The sequence below is a fragment of the Paramormyrops kingsleyae genome, chromosome 18 (assembly GCF_048594095.1).
Source record: "Paramormyrops kingsleyae isolate MSU_618 chromosome 18, PKINGS_0.4, whole genome shotgun sequence".
Lineage (NCBI taxonomy): Eukaryota > Metazoa > Chordata > Actinopteri > Osteoglossiformes > Mormyridae > Paramormyrops > Paramormyrops kingsleyae.
Window position 1 is genome coordinate 23,901,856 of NC_132814.1, and position 24,795 is coordinate 23,926,650.

The 24,795-nt window shown below is 39.4% G+C and overlaps 1 protein-coding gene across 1 annotated transcript in view; it reads right to left on the reverse strand.

Annotated features, from left to right (window-relative positions):
• Positions 1–1,424: 1,424 nt before the first annotated feature.
• Positions 1,425–24,795, reverse strand: part of LOC111855204 (connector enhancer of kinase suppressor of ras 2-like) — a 42,887-nt gene continuing 19,516 nt past the window's right edge. The window contains exons 10-25 of the mRNA XM_023834000.2: positions 22,928–23,074; positions 19,836–19,966; positions 19,031–19,242; positions 18,063–18,140; positions 15,330–15,505; positions 13,185–13,219; positions 11,994–12,042; positions 11,588–11,636; positions 10,926–11,098; positions 9,804–9,877; positions 8,775–8,846; positions 6,829–6,899; positions 6,390–6,490; positions 5,350–5,884; positions 2,357–2,553; positions 1,425–2,101 (exon numbers count right to left, since the gene is read on the reverse strand). Of these exons, the coding sequence (XP_023689768.2) occupies positions 1,886–2,101; positions 2,357–2,553; positions 5,350–5,884; positions 6,390–6,490; positions 6,829–6,899; positions 8,775–8,846; positions 9,804–9,877; positions 10,926–11,098; positions 11,588–11,636; positions 11,994–12,042; positions 13,185–13,219; positions 15,330–15,505; positions 18,063–18,140; positions 19,031–19,242; positions 19,836–19,966; positions 22,928–23,074 (2,316 nt within the window). The 3' untranslated portion in view covers positions 1,425–1,885. The remainder of the gene's footprint in view (positions 2,102–2,356; positions 2,554–5,349; positions 5,885–6,389; positions 6,491–6,828; positions 6,900–8,774; positions 8,847–9,803; positions 9,878–10,925; positions 11,099–11,587; positions 11,637–11,993; positions 12,043–13,184; positions 13,220–15,329; positions 15,506–18,062; positions 18,141–19,030; positions 19,243–19,835; positions 19,967–22,927; positions 23,075–24,795) is intronic.

Below are 24,795 nucleotides of genomic sequence, written 5' to 3' on the forward strand. Positions count from 1 at the left end.
AAAGTTAAGTACCCAGACAGAGCGGTGGAAATGAAACGAATCTGCACGTGGTGAAAGGCCATGAGTTGGCAGTATGGACACACTGCTGGTCCCATGTCAGTAGGGTGTGGCACTCCCTGCCCCCCCCCCCCCCCCCCGGGCCTGGATGCATGTGGTGTTACGGTATGGAAGGCAGTCGTACAGCTGTTGTATCTCTCCTGCGGCAAGTCGGACCACAGCTGTTGTAACTGGCCCTGGAGATCCTGTAGACTGGCACTAGGGGGACACACTGGCATAAAACTAATATTTTATGTTAAATGTGGGGGGGGTGTCCAAACGAATAATTATGAAATGTGAGGGGGACACGTCCCCCTCAGATTTAATGGCTGCGACGCCCATGGATACAAGTGCCATGTGTGGATGGGCATTGTCTTGTTGAAAGACTGTCGCAGGGTTCTGTCTCAGGAGGGGTAAGACATGCGGGCGCAGGATGTCACTGACGTAACACTGTGCCGTCAGGGTCCCCCGAATCACTACCAGAGATGACCTCAAGTCATACCCTATGGCTCCTCACACCATGATGTCATACCCTATGGCTCCCCACACTATGATGTCATACCCTATGGCTCCCTACACCGTGATGTCATACCCTATGGCTCCCCACACCGTGATGTCATACCCTATGGCTCCTCACACCGTGATGCCAGGAGTAACATCGGTGTGTCTCTCCACAACATTGGCAGGATTGGTCCTCTCCCCTCAGGGCCACCATATGCAGACACAACGGTCATCCATGATAATGCAGAACTGAGATTCATCGCTGAACATGGCACAACGTCACTCATCATCAGTCCATGCCTCTCAGTTACAGCACCACTCCAAACACACCCGTCTCTGCGCTGGTGTTAACGGAAGCCTACACAAGGGACCGTGAATCCATAGTCCAGTTAATGCCAGTCATCGAGACACGGTGCGAGACACGGGGTGTTGTAGACACCTGTGTCCGGATGGCAGGTGCAGATATCATGGGGTTCTGTAATGGCACAAAATACAACTATCCTCCTTTGGTGTGGTCTGTCTTGCGCGACCGGAACCTTCACAACGTGTGTGGGTGCCCTCACATGCCCATTGGCTCCAACATCAGGCGTCTGTGACATCTGCATACCGCACATGCCGGGCAATTGCACAATACGACCACCCAGCCTCATGCAAACCCACAATGCGACCCCTATTAAACTCCCACAAGTGCTGGTAATGCTGTCTAATGCATCTGCGAGGCGTCCTCTGGGTCCGGTGACTAGACACACCAGCTTCTTTCAAATCGAATTATCTAAATACCCATCGCTGGTCTGCATGTGTACCAAATTACATCCAAATCGGACCATTACTTCTGGGTGCTTAACTTTTTTTGTCACTCAGTGTATACACACACACACACACCCACACACCAAATATGCTCTTTATTCATTACAAAATAATAAGTTTACCCTCTGATACACAATAAGGTAAGGAAATCTACTAATATAAATAAAAAGTATGTAATTTGTGGCTGGAAGTACACAAAGATACAAGAAGGAAATTTGAAAAAGTAAAATAAATTGCATAACAGGAAATGTCTAAAACATATATTTACTTTGTCTTCTTGTATTTAGTTTTTATATAAAGTGAATGAAATGTAATACTTTCTATTTAAACATTCAACTATTAACATTTGAGGCTTTTTGTTTTTATTAAAAGATAAACCACAGTAATTTCCTTTCAGTACCATGTTTATATTTGAAAAAGGGTTTTGTCATCTGTGAGCTCTTCCAGAATGGAGCTGTAGTGAGCTGGATGGGTATAGTACAGTAGAGATAAAAACTGTGTTCATGATGCTTGACTGCATTGCTGCAGTCATTGACGTCTTTCAAACATGTGTCTCAAAGAAGGAATGGGTGTGTGCTATGAGGGGTGTGGCCAGGGCAGATATTTCACCATTTTGGGGCTCCTTAGTGCTTGAGATGAACTCACAGATGTCCAAAAACAGCTCATGGTGCCCTTGCTTCCATTCTCTGAACTTCTTGGAGGTCAGTTCGGAGTCCTCAAGCACTTGATTAACAGCTGTCAGGTCTCCCTCTTTGGCCTGAGAGAATACGAGTATCTGAATGGTCACACGTCTATATCGATTTATCAGTTAGAAATAAAGCCTGTTCGCAAACACATGTTTATAGCTATTTCTCACTGAATGACTTGCTTTGTGCTGCATTTGGAGAATTAAAATTTTCCAATGTGCAAAGCAAGAAATCCTTAACGTTTTTCAATCCAGATGCTACATTTTCATTGTCCACAAGTCTGTGCATAATTGCCCTTTTTGGAGTATCGCCTATTAGTATTTTACCTTAAGGGTACTGCGTAGAATGCGGATATGATGCAGCTTTTCGTTGATGACTGGGTTGTTGCAGCGCTTGACAAAAGAGCGGCGAAACTCCTGCTTGCTGAAGGGCCGCTGCTCTCCGAAGGCAGACAAGCTGGCCTGCTCCAGCGTTTGGTAAAGTTCCTGCAGACCGTCGATGCTGCGTCTCTTATGCTGAGACTCTGAAAGAGGCGCAGGGGACATATATTCCTTCTGTAAGTAGTTTTCTCTCATTCAGTTCTCCTCACTCCAGAATTTAAGGCATCAGTTTCTAAAGAATAACAATTTGCCAAACAGCATTCATTTGCCAAACAGCGTCAAAAACATTTATCAGCTGACAGTTTCTGGGGTTACAAAAATTCAAAATAATATAAAAATGTATAAGTTATTTATTATTATTATTATTATTATTATTATAGTTCAGTTTTCCTTTTGCTTTCTGACGCTTGCCAGACTGTCACTGTAAATAAGAAACTGATTCTTAATGCTTTACCTGGTAAAATAAAGGTTAATGAATGAATGAATTAATGAATGAAGTGTCCTTCAGTTTTATTTCCAATTTTTTTATCTAATTCCAGATATCCTCCTGAGACCCCACCCATTCATTTATGTCCATTGTAGTGGACATTTTGTTTTTGCATTTATCTTTTCACTGATGTAAGGAAACCTATTCATTCCTGTTGTACACTAAAGAGGACATGCTGTGAAATTAAAAATAAAAGTAAATTTGAAAAAAATCTAAATTGTAAGATGTCTTATTTCCCCCAAAGACAAAGAACCTAAAATTGAAGGACACTTTTTTCCTTGGGTCTCAGGAGGATATAATACATTTTTCTAATACAATGCATAATAAATGTAATCATTAATATTCATTTTTTTTATCAAGCAAGCACAGGAAAACATTAAAACATATAAACAAACCAACTAAATAACTTTACCTAATTGTTTTACATGTTAAGGCACTGCGGAAATGGTGAGTGTTTGTGGATTATCACCAATAAGTGAATGAGATGCTTGTGATTGAGTGTAAAATATATCATCCATCCGCCTGGCACCTTGAAGCCTGTGCTGGGCAGTATATACAAAGCCAGGGGTCACCCCGACCAGGACACCATCATAGGGCACAGTCACAAAAACTGAAAGGGCAGCTCAGAGATGCCACTTAGTCTATTGTATGAGCTTGGACACACACACCTGAAGTGGAATTTAGACTTCTAGCTCAGGAGCTGAGAGGTAACAGTAATACCCACTGAGCTGCCCTGCTACCCATCTGGGAAAGTCAGATTATCTAATTCTCATCCCTATCATGTGATTGTCCTTCTTGCAAAACCATTATCTAGCACAGAATCAAGATAAGACTGCAGCCTAACCCATGCAGACTAGGGATTTCATTAATCAATGTGCCTACTTGACCGTTCTTGTGTTCTCACGTACCCATGTGACGTCGCCGTCCGCAGTTCCACTTATCAAGAACCGAAGACGGTAATAGTCCTTGGATGTTGTTCATGCCCGCTCCAAATACAAAGGAAGCATCAGCTGCATCCTTGCTAAAGAGAACAACCCCGTAGTTTCTTTGCATCTCAAGTTAGTTCCTGAGAGGCAAGTTAGTGAGAGCACTCTTGTCAAGAGTAGAAGTACGTTCTTTGTGTTACTTGGAATTGATGAACGTCCTCAGGCTTCAAGGCAGAGGAAACCCTGGGCTGCAGGCCACAGTCAAACACACAGTAGATCAGTGGTGCTCAACCATTTTTTGCACCATGACCCAATTTTTCCATGCCAGCTCAGTCGTGACCCTATATCAAGTATAGGTTTAAATACCTGTTATGTTCAAGCACACAGTGCAATCAATGCCTATCACACAAATCTGATTGGATGTGCCAGTGAATTTTAAATTAAGCATTTGTGGTTTGGCTTCTTGGATTGGTTGAGTAGTTTTGCGGTAAACAGTTGCAGACCCAAGACTCATTCATATAGGTTAATTCTACGACTGGGCTGGGAAATCTGATTGTGGATCAGCATAGGAGCTCGCTGGTTTTAAAATGCTTACATTTCTAACTTTGCCTCACGACCCTTTCGGAACTTGCCATGTGCTGCAGTAGATTGATTCACTTAGCCACATGTTTTTGGACTGCAGGGGAAAGGCTGACAACTATGGGAAGGACAAGTAAACACGTCACACAGAGCTGGTAGCAGGCTTCAAATCTCCAGTCCAGAAGATATCAGGCTGCTCTGCATTACCTTTCCTGTATACAGGGATCCCAGTCTAAGTCAAATGTCAAATTCCCTTTCCTGGCTTTTACTGACTAAAAACCTGAATTTCCATTACTTATAAATGATGGAAAAACAGGCTGCCTTTTTGCTGAGCATACAAAATCCAGCCCCAGTATTTTAAGCCCATCAATTACCATTCAGGTGGCTGAAAGGGGCTCCCTCTCCCATATTTGACAGCTCAATAGTAGTTTTACAAACTTTGCATTTAGCTTTTCTGTCATCTACTCTTAACACCCAGCCTTTGAAGTCATGGTTTGCAGCCAAAGCTTTTGAAATTAGCATTTTCCTGGCATGTTTGCCTTGGGTACCAGATACTGCATATCTTGACTGAAGTGATTGCGAGGTGACGACCAGCAGGAGGGGTATAATTACTAATAACAACCACTCACACAATATGGGAAATGCATGAAATAACCCAATGAAGAAAAATTTTGTATGGAAAATATTACATTTTTATGAATGGCAACTACATGCTACAAACAAAAGGCTCCCAAAAAATGATCAAATCACCTGACTGTCTAGAAGAAACTTTTTTAAACTATATGCAAAAAATACTATTAAATGAAGATCTGAATAAATCAAGAAATGCACCCTGGAAAATTAACAAAAATATATATTTAGCAGACAGGGGATTGTCAGCAGTGAGTTATTTTGCAGGAGGTTATTTTGGAGAACGTCCATGGAGAATGCAACATGATATGCCTCACCCTCTTTGCTGCTGATGCAAACATCAAAGGCCACCTCATCATCCTCGCTCTTCTCCTCAAAAGGCCTGGCTGTGTGCAGGAAGCTCTTCGGCCCGCGTCGGCTGTGGTTCCGTGGCAGACTCTGGCTGCGCTGTTTGTGGGTGTGGTGGGGAACACGCAGCCCCTGCTCCTCATTTTCCAGTGGGGAAAAGTGGCCCTCACTGTCAGACTTGTGTCGATACTGCATCGGCAGAGTGGCTTGGCGCCATTTGTCAGGGGCCACGCCGAGCTGCTGGTCTCCGGCCTGGCTGCAGAGGCCTGCCTCATGACCCTCAGTTGGCCCCGTATGCAGGAAATGCATGCCTGAGCTGGTAAGAGGTGTCTCCATTAGATCCTGCCAGGAACGTCGCTCACAGTACATGGAGCGGCAGCTGGAGGAGCTGGCGCTGCCGAATGCGTTTTGCTGAGAGTCCTCTGCTGATAAATGTGAGTATGTGGAGTCACTGGAAAAATGGCGCCCGTGCTTAGGATCAGGAAAAGGGCTTGACGAGTTGACCTGTTGGGATTGAGATGGTATGTTGGCGTTTAACCAGAGGCGGACATTTCAGGTCCAGAAAGTAAAAAATCCAAACCAGGATTTTGTTTCAACCAACCAGTTGACTATAAAGAGTCACAATCACATTGTACTCAACTGGTCGGTTGAAACAAAATCCTGGTTTGGATTCTTACTTTCTGGACCTGAAATGTCGGGTTTTAGCAACAATTTGCACATGCAGACAATTAATCCAAGGAAAATGTTAGGGTCTAAGTATCATGCAGTAAGGGTAAACAGTAAGTGCTGAGTTTGTTTGATGGTACATAGGAATGCAACAAAATAGATAAAAAAGATCAATATATTTTATCCTCATATTTTATAGCTAGAAAACTAGCATGGCATTCAATTATCCTGTCAGAATGCCAGTCAAATGCTGCTCAGCGGAGCACAATTCTATTACAGACGTGAAACTCTCGCAGTGAAGGTCTGAATGCTCGTTAGCCTGTATGAGTGTCGACATACTCACAGAATGGATACGATGGTATGTGTCACACAGAGAAGATGAGCTGTCTTGTTTGAGAGTCATATAGCCATCATTATCATCCTGGTCACTTTCACTCCAGTAATCTAAGAAGCAAAGCAGTATATATGTAATAATTTGGAGTAGGATTGAGTACTGATCAGTATAAATAAAACAAGTGAACAGTACAATCCGGGGAGTAGCTAGACATTCTGGACCCCCCTGACAGAATATCACCGTGGGGCCCCCACCCCCCTTGCATTATATAATTTTATAATTTTACATATTCAAAGGGCACTTGGAAAGTGTTGGGCCCCCTGAATCTGTAAGGGTGTCCAAGCCTCTCCGATGCCCCTGAGTACATTACCAATTTCAAGGTTTAACGAACTAATGCAAAGACTCTTGAAATATTTAAATAATGGGATATTTATTTATTTTATCATACCTTCATCAGGGCGGGGCATCTCATCATCAGGTGTGTACCCAATAGCTGCTAGTCCAAGCCGATTCATCCATCTTAATGAGAAAAGAGAAATGACAAAATTCAAGAGACTACCTCCCATGCAAACTGATTTTATGAAATTAAAGATTATTTAATGCTTAATTCACAACATTTTGTTTAAAACAATTGCAACATCTTTATTGCTCAGATAATGGGACAGGTTGATCTGAGCTGGGGCCTGTACTACGAAGCGGGGTTACTGGCTTATCGGGGTAACTTGTCGGATTTAAGGTAGTCTGGGCAAAATGTAAGTGAACGAATATGAAGTCCATTTAAACTGTGGTACCATAAATCCGACAAGTGTATGGTTAGTGTTTGTTGTGGTGCTGGTCCCTTCTGTGCTCCTGTTTGTTTCACCCTGGTCCCTCCTGGTTGTTCTTCCCTGTCTCCTGTTTGACCCCTTGCAGTCCTTTTGTTTCTGTTAGTGTATATTTTGATTCAGTAATAAACCCTTTCAGTCCCTCTTTTCTGATGTAACTCTGTCTCTGTTCTAGTCTGTCAAACTTAGCCAAACTTTTGGTGATTTGGACCAGGTTTGTAACCAGACTTGAATTTCGAAGAGCATCCAGTAAATTTCAAGGGAGCTTCAAACTCATAATTTTAGTACATGGCTACATTATATTGCTGAAGCACATTCAAACATTTCAAGCAAATTCAACATATTAAATTACACTGTTATCACATTTTTTTTTATTACTTGTAATCCTAATTCTAACAAATCGAAATCTGGGGTCATGGATGCACATGATCTGTTTTGGTAGGGGTGCCCCTTCACCCCCTGCTCACCCATGGTCATGCCCCTAGCATGGTAAAACATGTATAATAATATAATAAAAAATCAATATAGGGGACGTTATATAATTTTTTTCAAGGAATTCTTTCTAAATGCTTTGTGGATATTTTTTTAGTCCGGTGCCACTTCACAATAACACTTTGTAAATTATTAATAGATAATTTTAAACAAGTTATAACACAGCTTTCTTATTAATGAATTACTACCATTTACAAGTGGCAAGGGAGCCTTATTGTACAGTGATACCTTTAGTCCAAACTATTCACATGGTTTTACCTACTTCACTGGACCCATTTAGCATCTGTAGTGCCAATGTTATAATGTTTAATCACTGTTAATGAGGTTCTGAAGGTGATTTTGATGTTTCTGTGCATTTACCAGACTAATATTTTTTATAGTTCTTTCTAAGAATTTCAATTTAAGAAGTGCTTATTTTTAGCTGAAATACCATGCACTTGATGCAGCTACACTTGATGCTCTACGGACATCATTGCATCATGAATGTATGCAAGAAAATTCCTCCTAGTAGAATATATCTGCAAAAAAAATGGGCCCAACTCAAATTGCACAACATTTAAGTTTAAACCCGTGTTTTTGTCCAGAACTGCATTTTTTATTATATGTGTGAGATAAGGGTAATGGCCATATACTATGACCAGGGACGGATTATGGGTTGTGTGGGCCCCTGGGCAAAACGTTCGCGAGGCCCCCCCCCCCACCACCACCACCAGCACCACCAGCACCACCACAACCACCACAATTCAAGGGCCCTTGGCAGCCAAACGCCCTCCCTCCATGTTTCCATCAGAGGCCCTATAGGGTCAGGGGCCCTTGTAGGCAGAGGATCAAAGAATGTAGGCCCTCTAAAATAGACAAACGAAAATACATTGTTGACAAGCGTTGCAAATTGTTTTGGGCTAGGGGCCCCACAGGCCCCCTGCACCCCAAGGGCCCCTGGGCAGCGGCCCCGCTGGCCCGGTCTGTAATCCGTCCCTGACTATGACACTGTAGTTACAGCTCTTACTTGAGAATTAAATAAATCCAGGTAAAGATTAACCTAGACACAATAAGAAACTGCTTGAAATGATGTGCTCACCTGTTCATTTCATCCAAATGGTCAGTAGCAAAGAAGAAACTCTTGATTTTAGGATGACATGCTTTGAACGCACTAAGAAAAACAAAAAGAAATTGTCCATGAATCTATGTTGTTGTGGCTAATTATCAGGAAGGCACTATAAATCATGCTTTTATGTCAATTTTCATTAGTAGCTCTGAGCAGACATTCATTTCTTGAGTGGATCAGATAGTCTCACATGACTCTTTGATTTCCGTGCCGAGTTTTTGTATTTTGATTAACTGGTTTGATTTACTGTTCTGTTACCAAAACTTCACTTACTAGCTAGACTCTGCTAAAGGTAAGACACGTGTAAGGAGCAGTTCATGAATAACTTGATATTTTAATGCATTTTCACGGGGACATGAAGAATGAATAATTTTTATGTTTCATTTACGCGTTTTCAAAAAAATTTGAGTACTATTTAACCACAAAATATAAAAAAAACAACTTTTACATATTTCTTTTTAGGTTTATTTTGTGTTACTATGAAGTGGTAACACAACATACTGACAAATGAACGTACTGCATCTTTAATACTGTAAGCATAAAACAGTTTTATTTATAAACTTTACACACTTAACCAAATTCTAAATAATTTTGATTTTTCTTTTAGAAAAACAATGCTTGGTTGTAAATGATTTAGGATTATTTTAGGAAAACAATGCTGGAATGTTTCCATCATCAGTTACATCATTGAGACGCCCCATTTATATAGCAAAGGAATCATTTGCAAGAAAGATTAGTAAAGATTAAGAAATTGTGTCATCTTTTGAATAGCTGAATAAACTGCCGTACTTGACAACCTGTCATGTGTTTCCTGAAGAGGAAAGAGACTGGGTTTTAGAACAGCATGGTGATACAGCTGTCTAAAAAACACCTCCTTTTCTTTTCTCACCTTCTGTTTAGGATATAGGAAGGATGGCTGCTTTTATAGAGCTTTAAAGATATTTAAAGCAAATTCAGGTTTCAAAGAGCAGGCTGCAGAAACAGTTATATGAGAATACTCACAATTTCTTTCTGCATTCGACAGCCCTGTCTATCCTGAACTGCGGGAGGCTGATGAATCCCTCCGCTTTCTCGTCCTGTTAAGTTGGTATAGAGAGTTAAGTTGGTATACAGAGGGATGGTTTGGGTAGCAGCATTGAGTGGTTAACTACTGATGTCCTTCAAGTTTGCTGTTAGACCAAAACTATAGGTCTATGATCGTTTAACAGGTATTTGCATTATTTTAAGCTTGAAGTGTAAAAACTAGAAATATATATTAAACAACAAGTATTTCTATGCAGTGAAATAAACTTTCCAAGGCGCACAACCTGTACCTTAAGAGACTAAAAAAGTGACAAGATTTAAAAAATATATACATAAATATCATGACAGTCAGCAGTGGACCGAAACCGTCCCAGTGCACTTTAATACACAGTGCTTGAAGTGGGGAAAAACAGGTACAGGTACTCCGCTTGTTATTCGGTATCAGGTACACGTACTCCCCTTGTTATTGAGTACCAGGTACAGGTACTCCCCTTGTTATTCGATACCAGGTGCCGGTACTCCCCTTGTTATTCAGTACCAGGTGCCGCTACTCCCCTTGTTATTCAGTACCAGGTGCCGCTACTCCCCTTGTTATTCAGTACCAGGTGTCGGTACTCCCCTTGTTATTCGGTATCAGGTACACGTACTCCCCTTGTTATTGAGTACCAGGTACAGGTACTCCCCTTGTTATTCGATACCAGGTGTCGGTACTCCCCTTGTTATTCAGTATCAGGTGCCAGTACTCCCCTTGTTATTTAGTACCCAATTGCAAGTACTCTTTTGGTTATTCAATACCAGGTGCCAGTACTCCCCTTGTTATTCGGTATCAGGTGCCGGTACTCCCCTTGTTACTCAGCATCAGGTGCCAGTATTCCCATTGTTATTCAGTATCATCAGATATTGAGAGGTGTTGATACACGGAATAGAAAAATCAATTGAGGTGCTGGTACTCTGTACTAGTGAGTTCCGGCCCACTTCAAGCACTGGTAATACATGACCCAAAGACTGATCTGAGGCAATTCACTCCACCCCTTTGGTCTTTTGTTAAACAAAGTTGCCATTATAAAACGAATCTATGAACGGCTGGGCGTGGCTGCTTACATTCTGGTTGGTGTACCAGTAAAGGGAGGAGTCCTTCAAAACGAACCAGTACTTCTTCCACTTCTGTTTGAAGTAGCCCTTGGCATCCTTCTTCTTCCACAGCCAGCCCTCACAGTCTCCATGGCCCAGGTCCTTGCAGGAGACACGTCTGCGGCTGATGTTGGGTACAGAGCCTGATGGAAAGGCAAACAGATCAAGGCAGACGTTGGAACAGAGGCCTCTCTAGTTAGAAAGACAAACTTTCAGTCTCTTTGAAACCCAAAATTAAACATGTTAAATAATACATTTAATTGTTTTTAGAAATTGTTGTTGAACTCAATTTACATTTTACAGAAGTAATTCATAATCCACAATCCATATAAGAGCGTATTAAACACCCCCCATTTAAACTCGCAACTTTTTTGTTCACAAATACAGTTTTTAATGATACTGTTGTAGTATTAGCACATTAGGCACACCGCAGCTCTGTTGTGTTTTTACAATGAATCTATCAATTATGCCTTCTGGAAGTGGAAGTAATCTAATATTGAGCGTAAGTATCTTTTTTCCTAGTGTTTATTTCAAAGACCTGCGTCTTTTTGCTAATTCTAAATATAAGGGGAGAATGTCGTTATACTCTGCTCCGAGTTAATGGTGCTGGAAGATTCACATGTATCTCTTACCTTTAGTTCTCCTTTTAGTTCTGGTTCGTAAGGAGGCATAGTGAAATGACTGAAGGGGGAAGTACAGAGCAGTGAGAGAAGCAGCATAAACAACATGAAGACTGAAGATCCCACGGTGATTATTTCTCCTTATCTCCTAACTAAGAGCCATAGTGAGTGATACCACATAAAGTAAAGCAACAGCTCATAGTGCTAAATAAAAAACAAAGTAAAAATGAATAAAAGAGTGAGAGTTAATGTAGTTCGCAAACCAAAAAGATCTAACATTCCTTGCATAAAAAAGTATTGACAAATGCCTCTTCAGTGTGTGTGTTACAGTACATTAGTATCATTCATATTTCTATCTCTACACTTCCTTTTTATCAATGACTTTATCTTCGCTTCAAGCATACAATGACTTACTGACCTTCTTCATGGATGTTCCACCTTGTTTTTCAATTCCTGTATTTGCATATCTGTAGAAGGGAAATGAATAAATTATATAATTCATCTGCGAGAAAAAAGGTTAAGAATCTTTTAGTTCGTCTCGATTTGAACTGGCTTATTAAATGTGATCTCGTCTTCATTTAATATTGTGTGTATTTTATGTAATGTCAATTAAACAAGGCGACACATGTAAGTATTGCATATGGACACAGGCACAAAAACCCTAAAGAGAACACAAAAACACCTGAGAGCTGTTTCAGTGCGAAAATGGAGATAAGAATCAGGCAATACAATCACCTCAACTCTTCTTATCTGAGCTATCGCTTACTTTCTGTTTTGTGACTCTTAAAGTTGGCTTCCTGTTATGTCTCACTATTACATTATGTGCTGATTTTAAGATTCTAAGTGTTGTAAAAATGTACTTTTATTATTATGCTGAAGTATATTTTATGATCATGTTCGTCTGTCTCTGTACATATGTCTATTACCTACTGCTTTCAGGTTTGTAGACTTTAGCCAACATAACATAAGTAATATCTGTTCTTCATAAAGGCAAGAAATAATGGTCGTATGCAACCACAACTTCCTGTAAATATCCTGAAAATGTGCAGAGGAAACACATATACATTATGGCAGAAGAGATGGTTTGGCCCAAGGTATATTAGAAATGTATTCTGCATACAACCACAGATTTTTTTTTCTTCTGATGTACAAAGTATACTAATTATTACTCTAAATACTTAAAAGCAATCAAATATTATGCCTTGAAACATGTTTGTTGAACATATGTTAGCAAGGTAAAGGAAAAATACATTAAGCTGAATGCAGGAACACAATTTTAAGTAACTAGTGACTGCTTAATTGAATCACCCTACAAATATAAGCATGCACATTAATGTCATAAAAGTTATCTAGCTATTAAAATCACAGAAGATACACACAGACAGAGTGGGGGAAAATATAAAATTACTATTAATGTGTTTGAATAATCACACAAGTGTCTAAATACAACATAATGTACAGTTATTTTAAGTTTAATAAATACCAGTCAGAGAAGCATGATAATGCTGATCATGAATCATTCAAATAGACAACTGTAAAAAGGGAAAATTGTGCATAACTGCGACATTTTAAGTCAAGTGAGAGTCTGCGATATATTAGGTTCACTCACCGATCAGTTTCAACTCGTTGTGTGTCTCCAGCACTCTGCAGAGGAGCAGAAGACAAAGAAACGTTTCAGCCAGATGCTGTTTCCTGTTGCTGTGATGGGTGTCAGCAAGGCTTCAACGAAACCCTGCGGAGATGCCTCCTCAAGCCAGCTCACTCGTTATTAGATTTGTGATATATAGAGACAGGAATATATGTTCACATGATTGACTATTTCTCACTTCATAGCTTATAATAAGCCCTGGTACAGATATTGCGATATCGCTCCAGAGAGGACTAGTAACAGCACATAAATTAAATTCTTCCAAATATACCAGGAACCAGAACGGTACAAGTAACTTACATGGGAACTGGAATTAAATTCACCTTGAAGTACTTTTGATTTGGATATCGGGACACCAATCTCATTTGTAAATCTTGGCCCAGGCCCTCCCCAGCTAGATTTGTTATTAAGAAACCCAGACGTGTCACAAAATGAGAAGGGCTATTTCTTGAAAGCGTCCATTACTGAAGTGGAACAGCTCTTGACATGACATCTATTCTTTATACAAACCACCATTCAGGGGCCTAATACAATATGTCACTGGATTCCCCTAGGCTGTCTGCTTTTATGCATTTATAATCGTACTAAGCGTTTGTTCTTGACAAGCCCCAGCACAATTTTCTGTATGCAGAGTCCTTGAAGGAAAAGCATGACTTTGCTATTACTGAACAAGTAAACACAAAGAGGAGGCTCACGGCACACTGATGATAAACCTATCTTAAGGATTTTGGATAGTGTATCCTTTTGAAAAAACTACAATAAAAAAGTATGTTACTAAATGCATTGCATTTTTTCCACAATAATTTTTGTGAACAAAACTGAATTAATGATATACTATGGAATATAAGTTGTTACCATAGTGAATATAATGTCAGGAAATTCACATGGGAACACAGGTAATGTGCTCTTCAATTGTGATGAAAGATTACAGGAAGAAGAATCAGGGCAATATCACATATCAGCATTTCAGCATCATCATTGCGCAGTACAGGCAGTCCCCAGAATACGAATGAGATCAGTTCCCTAAGTCTGTCTTTATGTCTAATTTGTAGGTAGGTCGGAAAATGAATAATGCAGTACATAATAATAATTATTATCATACAGTAATAAAAAAAGGAAAAAGTAACTACATACTGTACTGTTACTTTAGCCGAGGAACTGTTGAAGCTGCACATTGTTTCCATGAACATCACAGAGTAGTGCATGCCTTTGTTATTACGAACCATTGTATTTTTAACATAATAGGTTATATGACAGTCTGTTCATAAGTAGTCCATAAGTCAGATGTTCTTAACCTGGGGACTGCCTATAGTCACATAGCATTTGTCTACACTGCTTTGTATCTGTCAACACAACTCGTGGTAACATCTCCAACTCATTCAATACACTCTATTGGTAGATAGTAAGTTAATTTTGCCTATAATTTACCTCAGGTAATTTCATCTTTTTTATTTTTTTTAAATATCGCAATATTACATGCAGATATTTCACATATCGCGATGTGATATCCCAATTTGATATCGTGCAGGCCTAAAAACAATGTAAACAAAACACTAATGTCTAATCAGTGTTATCTGATAACACATCATTGAGGCATATCTGTGTGATGGTGCAAGGAGCAAGTGTTCTTCAAAAACAGCATCCATATCAAATAAGTTTTGTGTATCTTAGGAAAAAGCTTCTGGTCCTATAACTGCACTTACTATATGTTCCTGCACCTCAACGTTAAAGCATTATGAACCATATGGTCTGTGAAACACATAATAACCAGAGTATAAATACAATTGCTTGTCTTCTTAAAACAATCCAGAAGAGATCTATTCATTTTATGTTACTAAATTATTCCAAAACAATTTTTCATGGTTAAAAAAACAATACAGTAAATGCACAGTACCATGTATATGCACTGCCAAACTCCAACCCAGAGTACAGCAAATCTGAGAGAATTTATTCTTGTGAAGCAATATGGTTTAAAAAGGTGAGAATATATGCAGATAACTAATTACCATGTGCATGCAAATGTCCACCTCGGCATAACGTGGAATTTTCTAAAACACAGCAGAAAACCCACGTGGAAAGACTAACAAAACGAAACGGGTCTCTTACATGATTAGCAGGCAGCAGGGGGGGGCTGATATGGTAACGGCTACTGCTGGTGCTCTTGCTCTTCCTACGCGAGTGTTGCCCAGTATCCCATCTGCAGTCCCGCCCCATGTCCAGATCGTCCTGAATCATTAGGATCTTGCTGTCACTCCAGTAGTGTGGAAGGGAGTTATTAGGATCTGTAAAGAACAGGGGTAACACAACAGGTTGCCCTCACACTTCCACACGAGCAAGTACAAAACCTGAAAACCACTGAAAGTCAAAATAATATAGCAGGCAATGTCAGTGCCTGCAGATTTAGTTTAGGCTTTAAGCGATTGTTTATGCAATCAATTGCTTCATTAAATGTTTTCAGGAACCTGCATCCAACAACATCTGCAGCACGTCTGGTGAACATGATAAAAAGTATATTCTAGCAATTCTGATGTTCGTTGATGCTCTTTTTTCTTAAAAAAAATCTCACCACAGACTCCATGGATCTTCAGCCTCGATCACTGAGGCTATATGCCTATGCTTTCTTATGGAACTCCGAGTTTGACTGTATAATATATCTATGATTGATTGTGAAAATTAAATAAATGTATAATATTTTAAAGATAAGAAAAAACTGATCAAATGCAAGACCCCCCCCCCCACCCCATCCCGAGATCCCCCAGCTTTCCACTGATAGCCCTTTTCTCAGTTCATTTAGGTTACCCACCCTAGCTGGGCTTCGTACAATTTGCTTGCTATAGCATTATAAGAGAGCGTACACTGCACATCCCACTGTGATTCTGCCTCCTGCATAATATAATATGGAAATTAATAAGCCTTTTATTTACTGATGCAAGAGAGCAGCATTACAGATCTACTATGTTATCCCTCAAAGTATTCCATAAAAATACATAAAACCAAATAGTATAATACAGGATCGCAAAATAATTTTAACAGCTTGATACTCTGTCATGTTCACTGTTCTCACTTCACCCTCACAGGAAACATGGCTGAGTTTCAGTTCTGGTTACTGTTGCCACATTTGTACAACCTTCCTACACCTAAACTAATTATGCAATATAGTGATATAATTTCACATCATATGCAAAGAGATTTTTAAAATAGTATACACCCCAAAAACTTTAAATTGTACAGATTCTATAGAAAATTTTGTTACATTCGTGTGATGTTTTATAGGAATATTACACTTGTGCTGAATTTTTACCCAAAGATTTCTTGTTAAATTGGGCTGGACAGTCTGACTTGGAAAATTGTGTTGCTATTTGTAAAATTTGGATAAAATTGTCATGTTTTTTTCCTCTGTGGGCGTGTGCCTGTGATGTGGCGGGTTTATTTGTAAGGCATTGTCTGAAGTATTACGTCAGGGCAAAAGCAAAGCCATAATTTCCACTCAGAGGAAATGCTCAGAAAAGTGAGCATAAAAATAGCTGGGTTATTTTTTATTTGGCTTTGGTGTGAGGAGAGTCAAAACACAATGGAAAAGCAAGGTAATGTCACTATTATTATTCAAAATGCTATCTCAAGACTAATGTACTAAAAAATAAAGTTAGAAAAAAAGTAGCCACTCCTTCGTCATTTCATTTTCAGTCTTTTCATTGTACTCCCATGTTCTACTAACAAACAAAAATCAAACCGTTTAATTAAAAAAAGGAATTAAGTATGAAAATGGAAGATTTTATGTTGTGTTTTCATGATTGTGTTCAGTAGCATTTCTGATGTTGTATTTCTGTCTTTGGCTTGTGATGACTCCAGATTGACTGGGCAAGAAATAGAGAAGAAGGGCAGAAGGATTAATGTCCTGCAGCAAATTTAGACCAGCATGGATACAGCATGAGCCCCGTAGCTGTTTCCAATCTCTTACAATATCCGAGAAACCTCTTTTTCAGCATTACATGTACATGTATTGAACATGTATGTTTAATAATAAGAATAATAAACAATGATACATAGCTTTTAGCACATTTTCAGAAAAAGTATTGTTATTTCTATTCTAGTCTATAAATCTGCAAGTTAAATATGTAAATGTTGTTGTGCACGGACACTACAACATGCCCTCAATATTTTTCTCCCGTTATCATCAACCCTTCAAATCAGTAAATTTAAGGGACCTATTGTTTGTTGTGAAACCAATTTCTCTTATCCATGACAAAGAGGTAAATTATATCAGCATTATACAAAGATTACAAACTACTAATACAGAGTACCAACCAGCCCTCTTTATCTCCCGTGAAGGAATGATAATGCATTGAGGGCATTAAGCCAATTTAGCAAATAAACAACAGGGAAACATTTATTTTCATTCCCGCTAAGATGCGATTGTGCTTTATCTTCAAATATAAAGTATGCTTTTTATTAAGTTATTCTTAATAATATATGTCTTCCTGCCAGACCACAGACACAGATATGTAACCCTGACAATTAATCATCAACAATTAACAAGTGCTGTCATCAGGAAAAGCTAAAATCCTCAGGAGTGGCATTATCAAGGTGTCAAAAGCATTCCACAGAGATGCTGTATTGACTCATGTGGTCTTATCAATTGCCAGTCAAATTGGGTAAAATTACATTCATCACTTAATCAAAAGGTCATATGGTAGTTAATGTAAAGAAACATGGGGCAGTAAACATGCAGTAAGATGCACATGAAGTAAAACATGCTCATTATCTGCATTGTGGCTGGCTGTCTCATGTACTGAGAGCCCCGTCTTTTAGTGCACAGCGGTAACTGAGGGCTGTATCCACCTCTGCCGCTCGTCTTGTATAGATCTGGATCCCTGGCTCCTCCCATCCAGTTGCACTCCATCAGCACAGAACCGGGCCCTAGAAAGAGGTCCGGGGATTGTGTCGATCAGGTCAGCCGTGGAGAGAATGTGTTAAAGGAGTCAGATCTCAGCAGGGAAGGCTTGTGAGAGTGAGATAAGTGAAGGGTGAAGGGAAAGCAAAAAAAATGGGGGAGAGGCAGGGAATATGTATCAACCCCCACCGGAGAGTAATTTGCAGGGAATATCAACCCCCACCGGTGAGGCCGTTGCAGGGAATATCAACCCCCACCGGAGAGGCTTTTGCAGGGAATATCAACCCCCACCGGTGAGGCCATTGCAGGGAATATCAACCCCCACCGGAGAGGCTTTTGCAGGGAATATCAACCCCCACCAGAGAGGCCTTTGCAGCAAATAGGCAAAGCAGTTAATAGGGAAATTAATAGCTCAGATAAATTGTACAGCTACCAGCCTGCAAAAGTAGTATTAAAATGTGCTTTCCCAGAATTATCTCGCCACCAGGAACCTTCCGGGCCAGAGAAACCTCAGAAGTTACACTTTCATGTGTCTAAGAGGATTAGTAAACATTGTGCCATTGTTACGGCCCGGCAGGTATCAGCTCTTTTCCCTCCAGCCTCTCCACTCTCGATGAAAAGCAAAAGCAAGACGATTTATAGAAACTCTGCAAGGCAACTCTGCGAACTCTGCAAAGGCTTATACTAATGCATTATAATGCATTATGAAGGTACCTATAGAGCATTATTGATGGGAGCTTCATAGATCATTCATGATGCATAATAAACATGGCAATATTATGTTATATCTTTTTCTAAATATTTATAAATTATGAATATAGTATAATGCATTATGAAGGTATCTATAATGCATTATGAAGGTATCTATAATGCATTATGATGACTGCTTTAAGTAAAGTGTTATGGGAAGTCTCACCGTGAGGAGGGGATCTCTCACGCCGAGGAAGCCATGAGGAATATCCCCTGTCATACTCTGGCCCCAGGGCCACCTCTTCATCCTCCACCAGTGGGAAGTACTTTTCATTTTCATGGTCAAGGTAGTAGCTGGGTGACTCTGAGCCCTTCCTGCCAAGTCTCGCTATGTTGTACTCATCGATATCATCGCAGGGAGTGACGTCCATCTCATGGCTATTAAAAATAAAGTCACGTTGCTGGTACATCGTAAGCTAACATGCTGACAAACAGAACTGCCAGTATGCCTTTACAACACGTATGATGCATAACACGCAAGCTGACATGTATGTTTATTATTATTATTATTATTATTAGTAGTAGTAGTAGTAGTAGTAGTGGTAGTAGTAGTAGTAGTAGTAGTGGTATTATATTTAGTTTATTTGAGATTCATTGAAGTTCCAAAGGACTCTCCAGAAAACTCAATAATAGAACAAAATTAAGCAGAATTTAGCTTTTTATAAATTACTGCCTCAAAACCCACTCATACTACAACTGCGAAGCTAAAAGTAAATACAGTATGCCTATAAAATGCTAATACTTCTTCCAAGTTATAAAACCTATTAATATTCAGATATTGCGATTCATTGTAAGATCAATGGTGCATTACAGTCCTCTGATTTAAAAGCTGGAGCACTGTATGCTTAATAATACCTATTGTTTGATTATATTTAAAATGTTATGATGGCAAAGGCTTCAGTTTTATTGTCAATTTACTATTTTTAGTGAACCTACAGTAAGAGTAGGTGACAATCGATGAAATACATTACCTGGATTCATAACTTCCAGACACAGGAGACATGATGAAGACGTCATGCATGTTGTAATTATCCGTCTTTGAAAGCATGTCCATGGTGCTGTTTGGGGTGCTGGGATTACTTGGGGGACTAGTAGGGATGAGCTACAGAAAAAAAATAGCATGTTAGTTGTAGTAGGACAACAAGCATCAACATGGGCACCTGCTGCTGTGCACAATGTTTGTACCCTTGGCATTTAAACTGGTTATAATTTGGCAAAGGTTTTGTTATGGTTTTTCTTTGCCTTTTTATATCTGCAACAGAAACATAAAAAAGAGGAATATTAGGGCTGCACTATTCTGGGTAAAAAATGAATCATGATATTGAATCGTGACATTTCACAGAGCTGAGATCACAATTTTCTCTCACAATTCTTGAGCAATATGCTTCTCTCTTTTTATTATTTTGCATTTCATGTTGGCTTTATGAAAACAGAAGCAACAATACGAGAGAGATGCTATAAAAACCTGTTGGTTATTATACCGTTTTTTTCTGGCTGATATTTATACTTTATCAATACTCAAAGTGAGCAGCAGCAAAACTACAAGTAACTACTGGACGATTACCCCCTTTCTGTAACAGTTACCACTTATTAGAGGTCTCCTGACATATTTGCAATTCATAAACATGTAATGTTATTCCGTAAATCCAAGCCTGCAAATACGGCAAGTTTCACTGCCGGAAACTCCCCTCCACAAACACACATACACACGCGCACACACACACCCTGCTCAATAAGTGGCTCAGAGATAAACTTATTATCAGTGTCGGCGATATTAGACAAAAAATATATCTGTTAATGGTATTAAAAATTAAGGATATTTAATCGTGATTAATCGAAATTAATCCACAGCAACCCCCATTAAATTTTAATCGTCTGACAGCACTAGTTCTAATGTTAATTGTGTTTTTTGTTCTGAGCAAATGTGCACTTACCACCCAGACAAATAGCTTTAAACATTTCTTTTGATTGCCTAAGACTTTTGCATAGTACTGTACACAAACTCACATGCACAAAACATTAAGGGGATAATTCATCCAAAGTAGTACATAGAAGACACATAAAAGGTAATTGAACTGCTTGGCATTTTAAACTGAAACAATTAGATCTACCTGCTCAGCTTATCAAAAAATTGCATTAAAGAGACAAATTTTGACAAGAAAATACAAAAAAAAAAGAGTAAAACAAAATAATGCAGTCTTTCCTAGAAACAGGTAGTATTTAACACTGGACACAGACATCCAGAGACAACATGTATATGAGATGCACATATCCGATTCTACTTCTATAGACTGTGCTCTGCTGGTAAAGTAAGATCAGTTCAGCTAACAACAAACACCTGAGCAAAATTATCAGGAAGACCAGCTTCACCAAAAGACTGACCCTAGACCGATTGGAGGCAGCTGCACCGAAGCTAGAGAACATCACAAAAAGTAATGGGTGTCCCCCTCCATTATCCCCGTCCACCATTAGCTAATGGCTAATTTCATTATGCTTCATTAATGGCTCATAGGCAAGTGTGACCACGTCAGTCTAGTTACAGTGTTTTCATCTTTAACTTCCCCCATCAATAAACCAAGAACACCTGGATATGCCAATCTTCTGATCGATGCCCCGAGAAAGCAGTGACACTGTAGAGTACACTTTCCTGAATGCCCGCAACATCTCTGCCAGACCACCTGGTTTTCCCGATAAAAAGTTATCCACTAGAAGCATTTCCATAAACACTCTACTCACACCTGCACTCTGATAATTCTTTTAAGCATCCGTCAATTGTTATTAATGGCATATTCAGTGCAAGGTTGCAGCAACCTTGGAGATTATCGCAGGAAATGAAGGGCACAAGCAGAGATGCCTATCGAATGCATGACACACACTCTCACGTACACTCTCACACACACACTCACACACACAAGTTGGTCTTCCTATCTAAATGGGGACCGTCCATTCATCTCTATGGGAAAAACCCTAATCCCAGTCACGACACCCTTAACCTCTACCCATCCCTAACCTCAACCATAAGCAACCAACCCAAATACAAGACTTTTGGCATTTTTACTTTTTTGATTGCATTCACAGATTTTTATAAAACTGAGGTTATCCAAATGGAGAGATGCTCAAAAGATGTCCCCAAAAGTAGGGAAATTTCAGGTTTTACTACACTTTGGGGACAATTTGGTCCTCAAATGTGATCAATGCAAACCCATACACACACACACAATTACACACAATGGGTAATTTCGAAACACTGCACCTAGCTTTTTGGAATGTGGCAGGAAACTGAAATACCTGGAGAAAACCCACATGAACATCCATGTGCTGAGGAATCACACCACAGCCCTGGTCATAATGCGACACTCAGCTGCCATGCCACCAAATGTAGGGCAGATCCGTGATGCTCTAAAACCATTTTCAGTGCAAAGAATGCAGCAGCACTAATACTTCTATTCAGAGGCACATTAACACGGTTGAAATGGCTAAAACATATTTCAAGACCCTTGCTTCTGGCTAAAGATGATGGCCCAAATGCGTTTCCATCTGTCTATTCAGTCTCATGCCGCAAGATTTCATGAAATTACAAAATGATTGATAAAAATTGTTTAATGCTTTGGTTGAAAATTTGACCTCTGGAAAATTAGAACAGCCCAAGAAAACTCAGGGTTTGAGTTGTGTTTTGAATCCGAGGAAAGGGTGTATAGCAGCTGGGAGACGAGGGGTGACGCCCCCAGAATATTTATTCATCCCCAGTAACAAATAAATCTTTGCATTTAAATTATTAAATCGTCCCCCAATGTCAAACCTTCTCCTTCGCCATTGTCTGTGGAGAATGGATGTCTACAAAACTAACTTTTAAGTCTTTCAGCCACAAATACAGTCACATCACTCATCTAGCATGCAGATTTGGTAGAAACTTAAGTAAAATTTATATTAAATGCATTTTAACCAAATATTTCAGTTGTGAGAAGACTTCCCAAGGGTCAGGATACCTCTTATCTTTCCATTCGAATAACAAGTTGGGTAAAAGAGGAACGGTGAATCCTATGAGTGAATAAGGTAGGTTTACCTGCAGGCCTAAAGGCTTCCAGCGCACATTCTTGAGCAGGCCTGGAGCAGAAGGTAAGGTATTCTGTGGCCTTTTCTTCAGAGTGAGGATCACACCATTGGGGTCTTCTTGCAAAGCATTAACTAGATTTTTCAACTGCCAGCCAACCTGCAGAAAAAAAGACACAAAAACCACATCTGGACTGTAGATAGACCAGAGCCTTCTATCGAAGGCTGAAAGCCTACTTGGTAAACATATTGTGGCGTCAGGTGGACCGAGGCATCGCGGGAGCAGAGAGAGACATGGAGAAAAAACACTCTTTGTTAGCAGTCCTTAAAAGGACTACAACAGACACCCAACGAGCACCAAAACCAAATACACAGCCGTGAAACACAAGGTTGTCAGACGCCGAACTGCAAGATGCAGACGCGGTGGGAGATTTACATAAGCTAAATACACGCAAGGATCGGACAGGGTGCACACAAGACACGGGCAAACACACGCATGACAATAGGAAATGCAACCATTAGCATTAACAACAACAATACAACAAGGGCTATTTACAATTGCACGGGGGGCATGCTGGGACATGCGCCCGGCCGGTGCTACAATATATCATCCAGCTCTATAACCAGAATACTACACACAATACATTTCTTTTCTGTTTATAAGCAACAGTTCTGGAGAATATTTTACCCTCCAATTTCATAAAATTTGGTCTATTTTACAAAAAGCAATAGAAGCGATCCACTTTTCTTGACATCATTTTAAAACCCCATTTCTGACCCTCAGACATAATGCAGACAGAAGTAACTTTTATGCAAATGTAATTATCAGGAGGAGATGGTACAAAAGAGGAAACAAGGCACAGTAACATATGCTCACTTGTAAGAATTTTTCAAAAATAACTAGTAATCCTCTGGAAAAATGTTCTGTGTTATTTTATTGTTTTAATATTTAAACACTCTCTGGCTTTTGGTTGGCATGAGCTATGTTATGTGTGAAAAAAACACTCCAATCCTTTGTAATTTCACTATACTAACAACAAAAGTATTTGCAGTCTTATTGTTTGGATTTATTTGCTGCATCCAGACGTTGGCAACAAACAATTAATGAGGGAAATAATTCATTTTGTATCTGAAAGTTCTAGATGTGAATGTCAGTTCATGCACATCAAATGTGCTTGTGCTCAGGTCAAAATATACATGGGTATATGGGATGGTGGTAGGGCTGATTTTAGGAGAGGTTTTGGAAATGGGTAAGCTGATTCACTTTGGCAGACATAAGTTCATACTTTACACCTACATGAAGATAATTTAAACATTCTTTGACTTTTTCACAGTACTGTATATAATGTATTAGCCACCCAAAATAACTTAAAATTTGAATATGATGAACAAGTACATTGTGTCTATAATTTGAAGTTACAATCAGTAAAATGTCTCAAAATATAAACTTTATGGACAGTAGGCATTGCTAGAGTTACAGCTCATATAGAAAATGGAATGTAGTTGTTCTAAATCTGAAAATAAAAGATGCATTTTTTGTCATAAGAATAAAATATTTATAAAAAAAGGATAGAAAAATAAAAGGGATGAACATTTTTGCACTAAAAATCTATGGTAATTTTAAAATGTATTGACTGAAGTAAAAACAATTGGTTTGGTACATGTGGAATTGTTTCCCATGAAAATAATCACCTTTCAGAAGATCATTGAGGGCATTTTCCAGATTACTCGAGGTGGCAAATAAAAACACCAACCTACACAAATCTTGGAATGCAGAATAGGTGAACCTTCCAAACTCCGCACAGTCGACTGCCTTTTTGAGGCAGTCAGAATACTCTTTTTAGCTAATTCTGCGCATTCCTTCTCAGTTTCACTGATTAT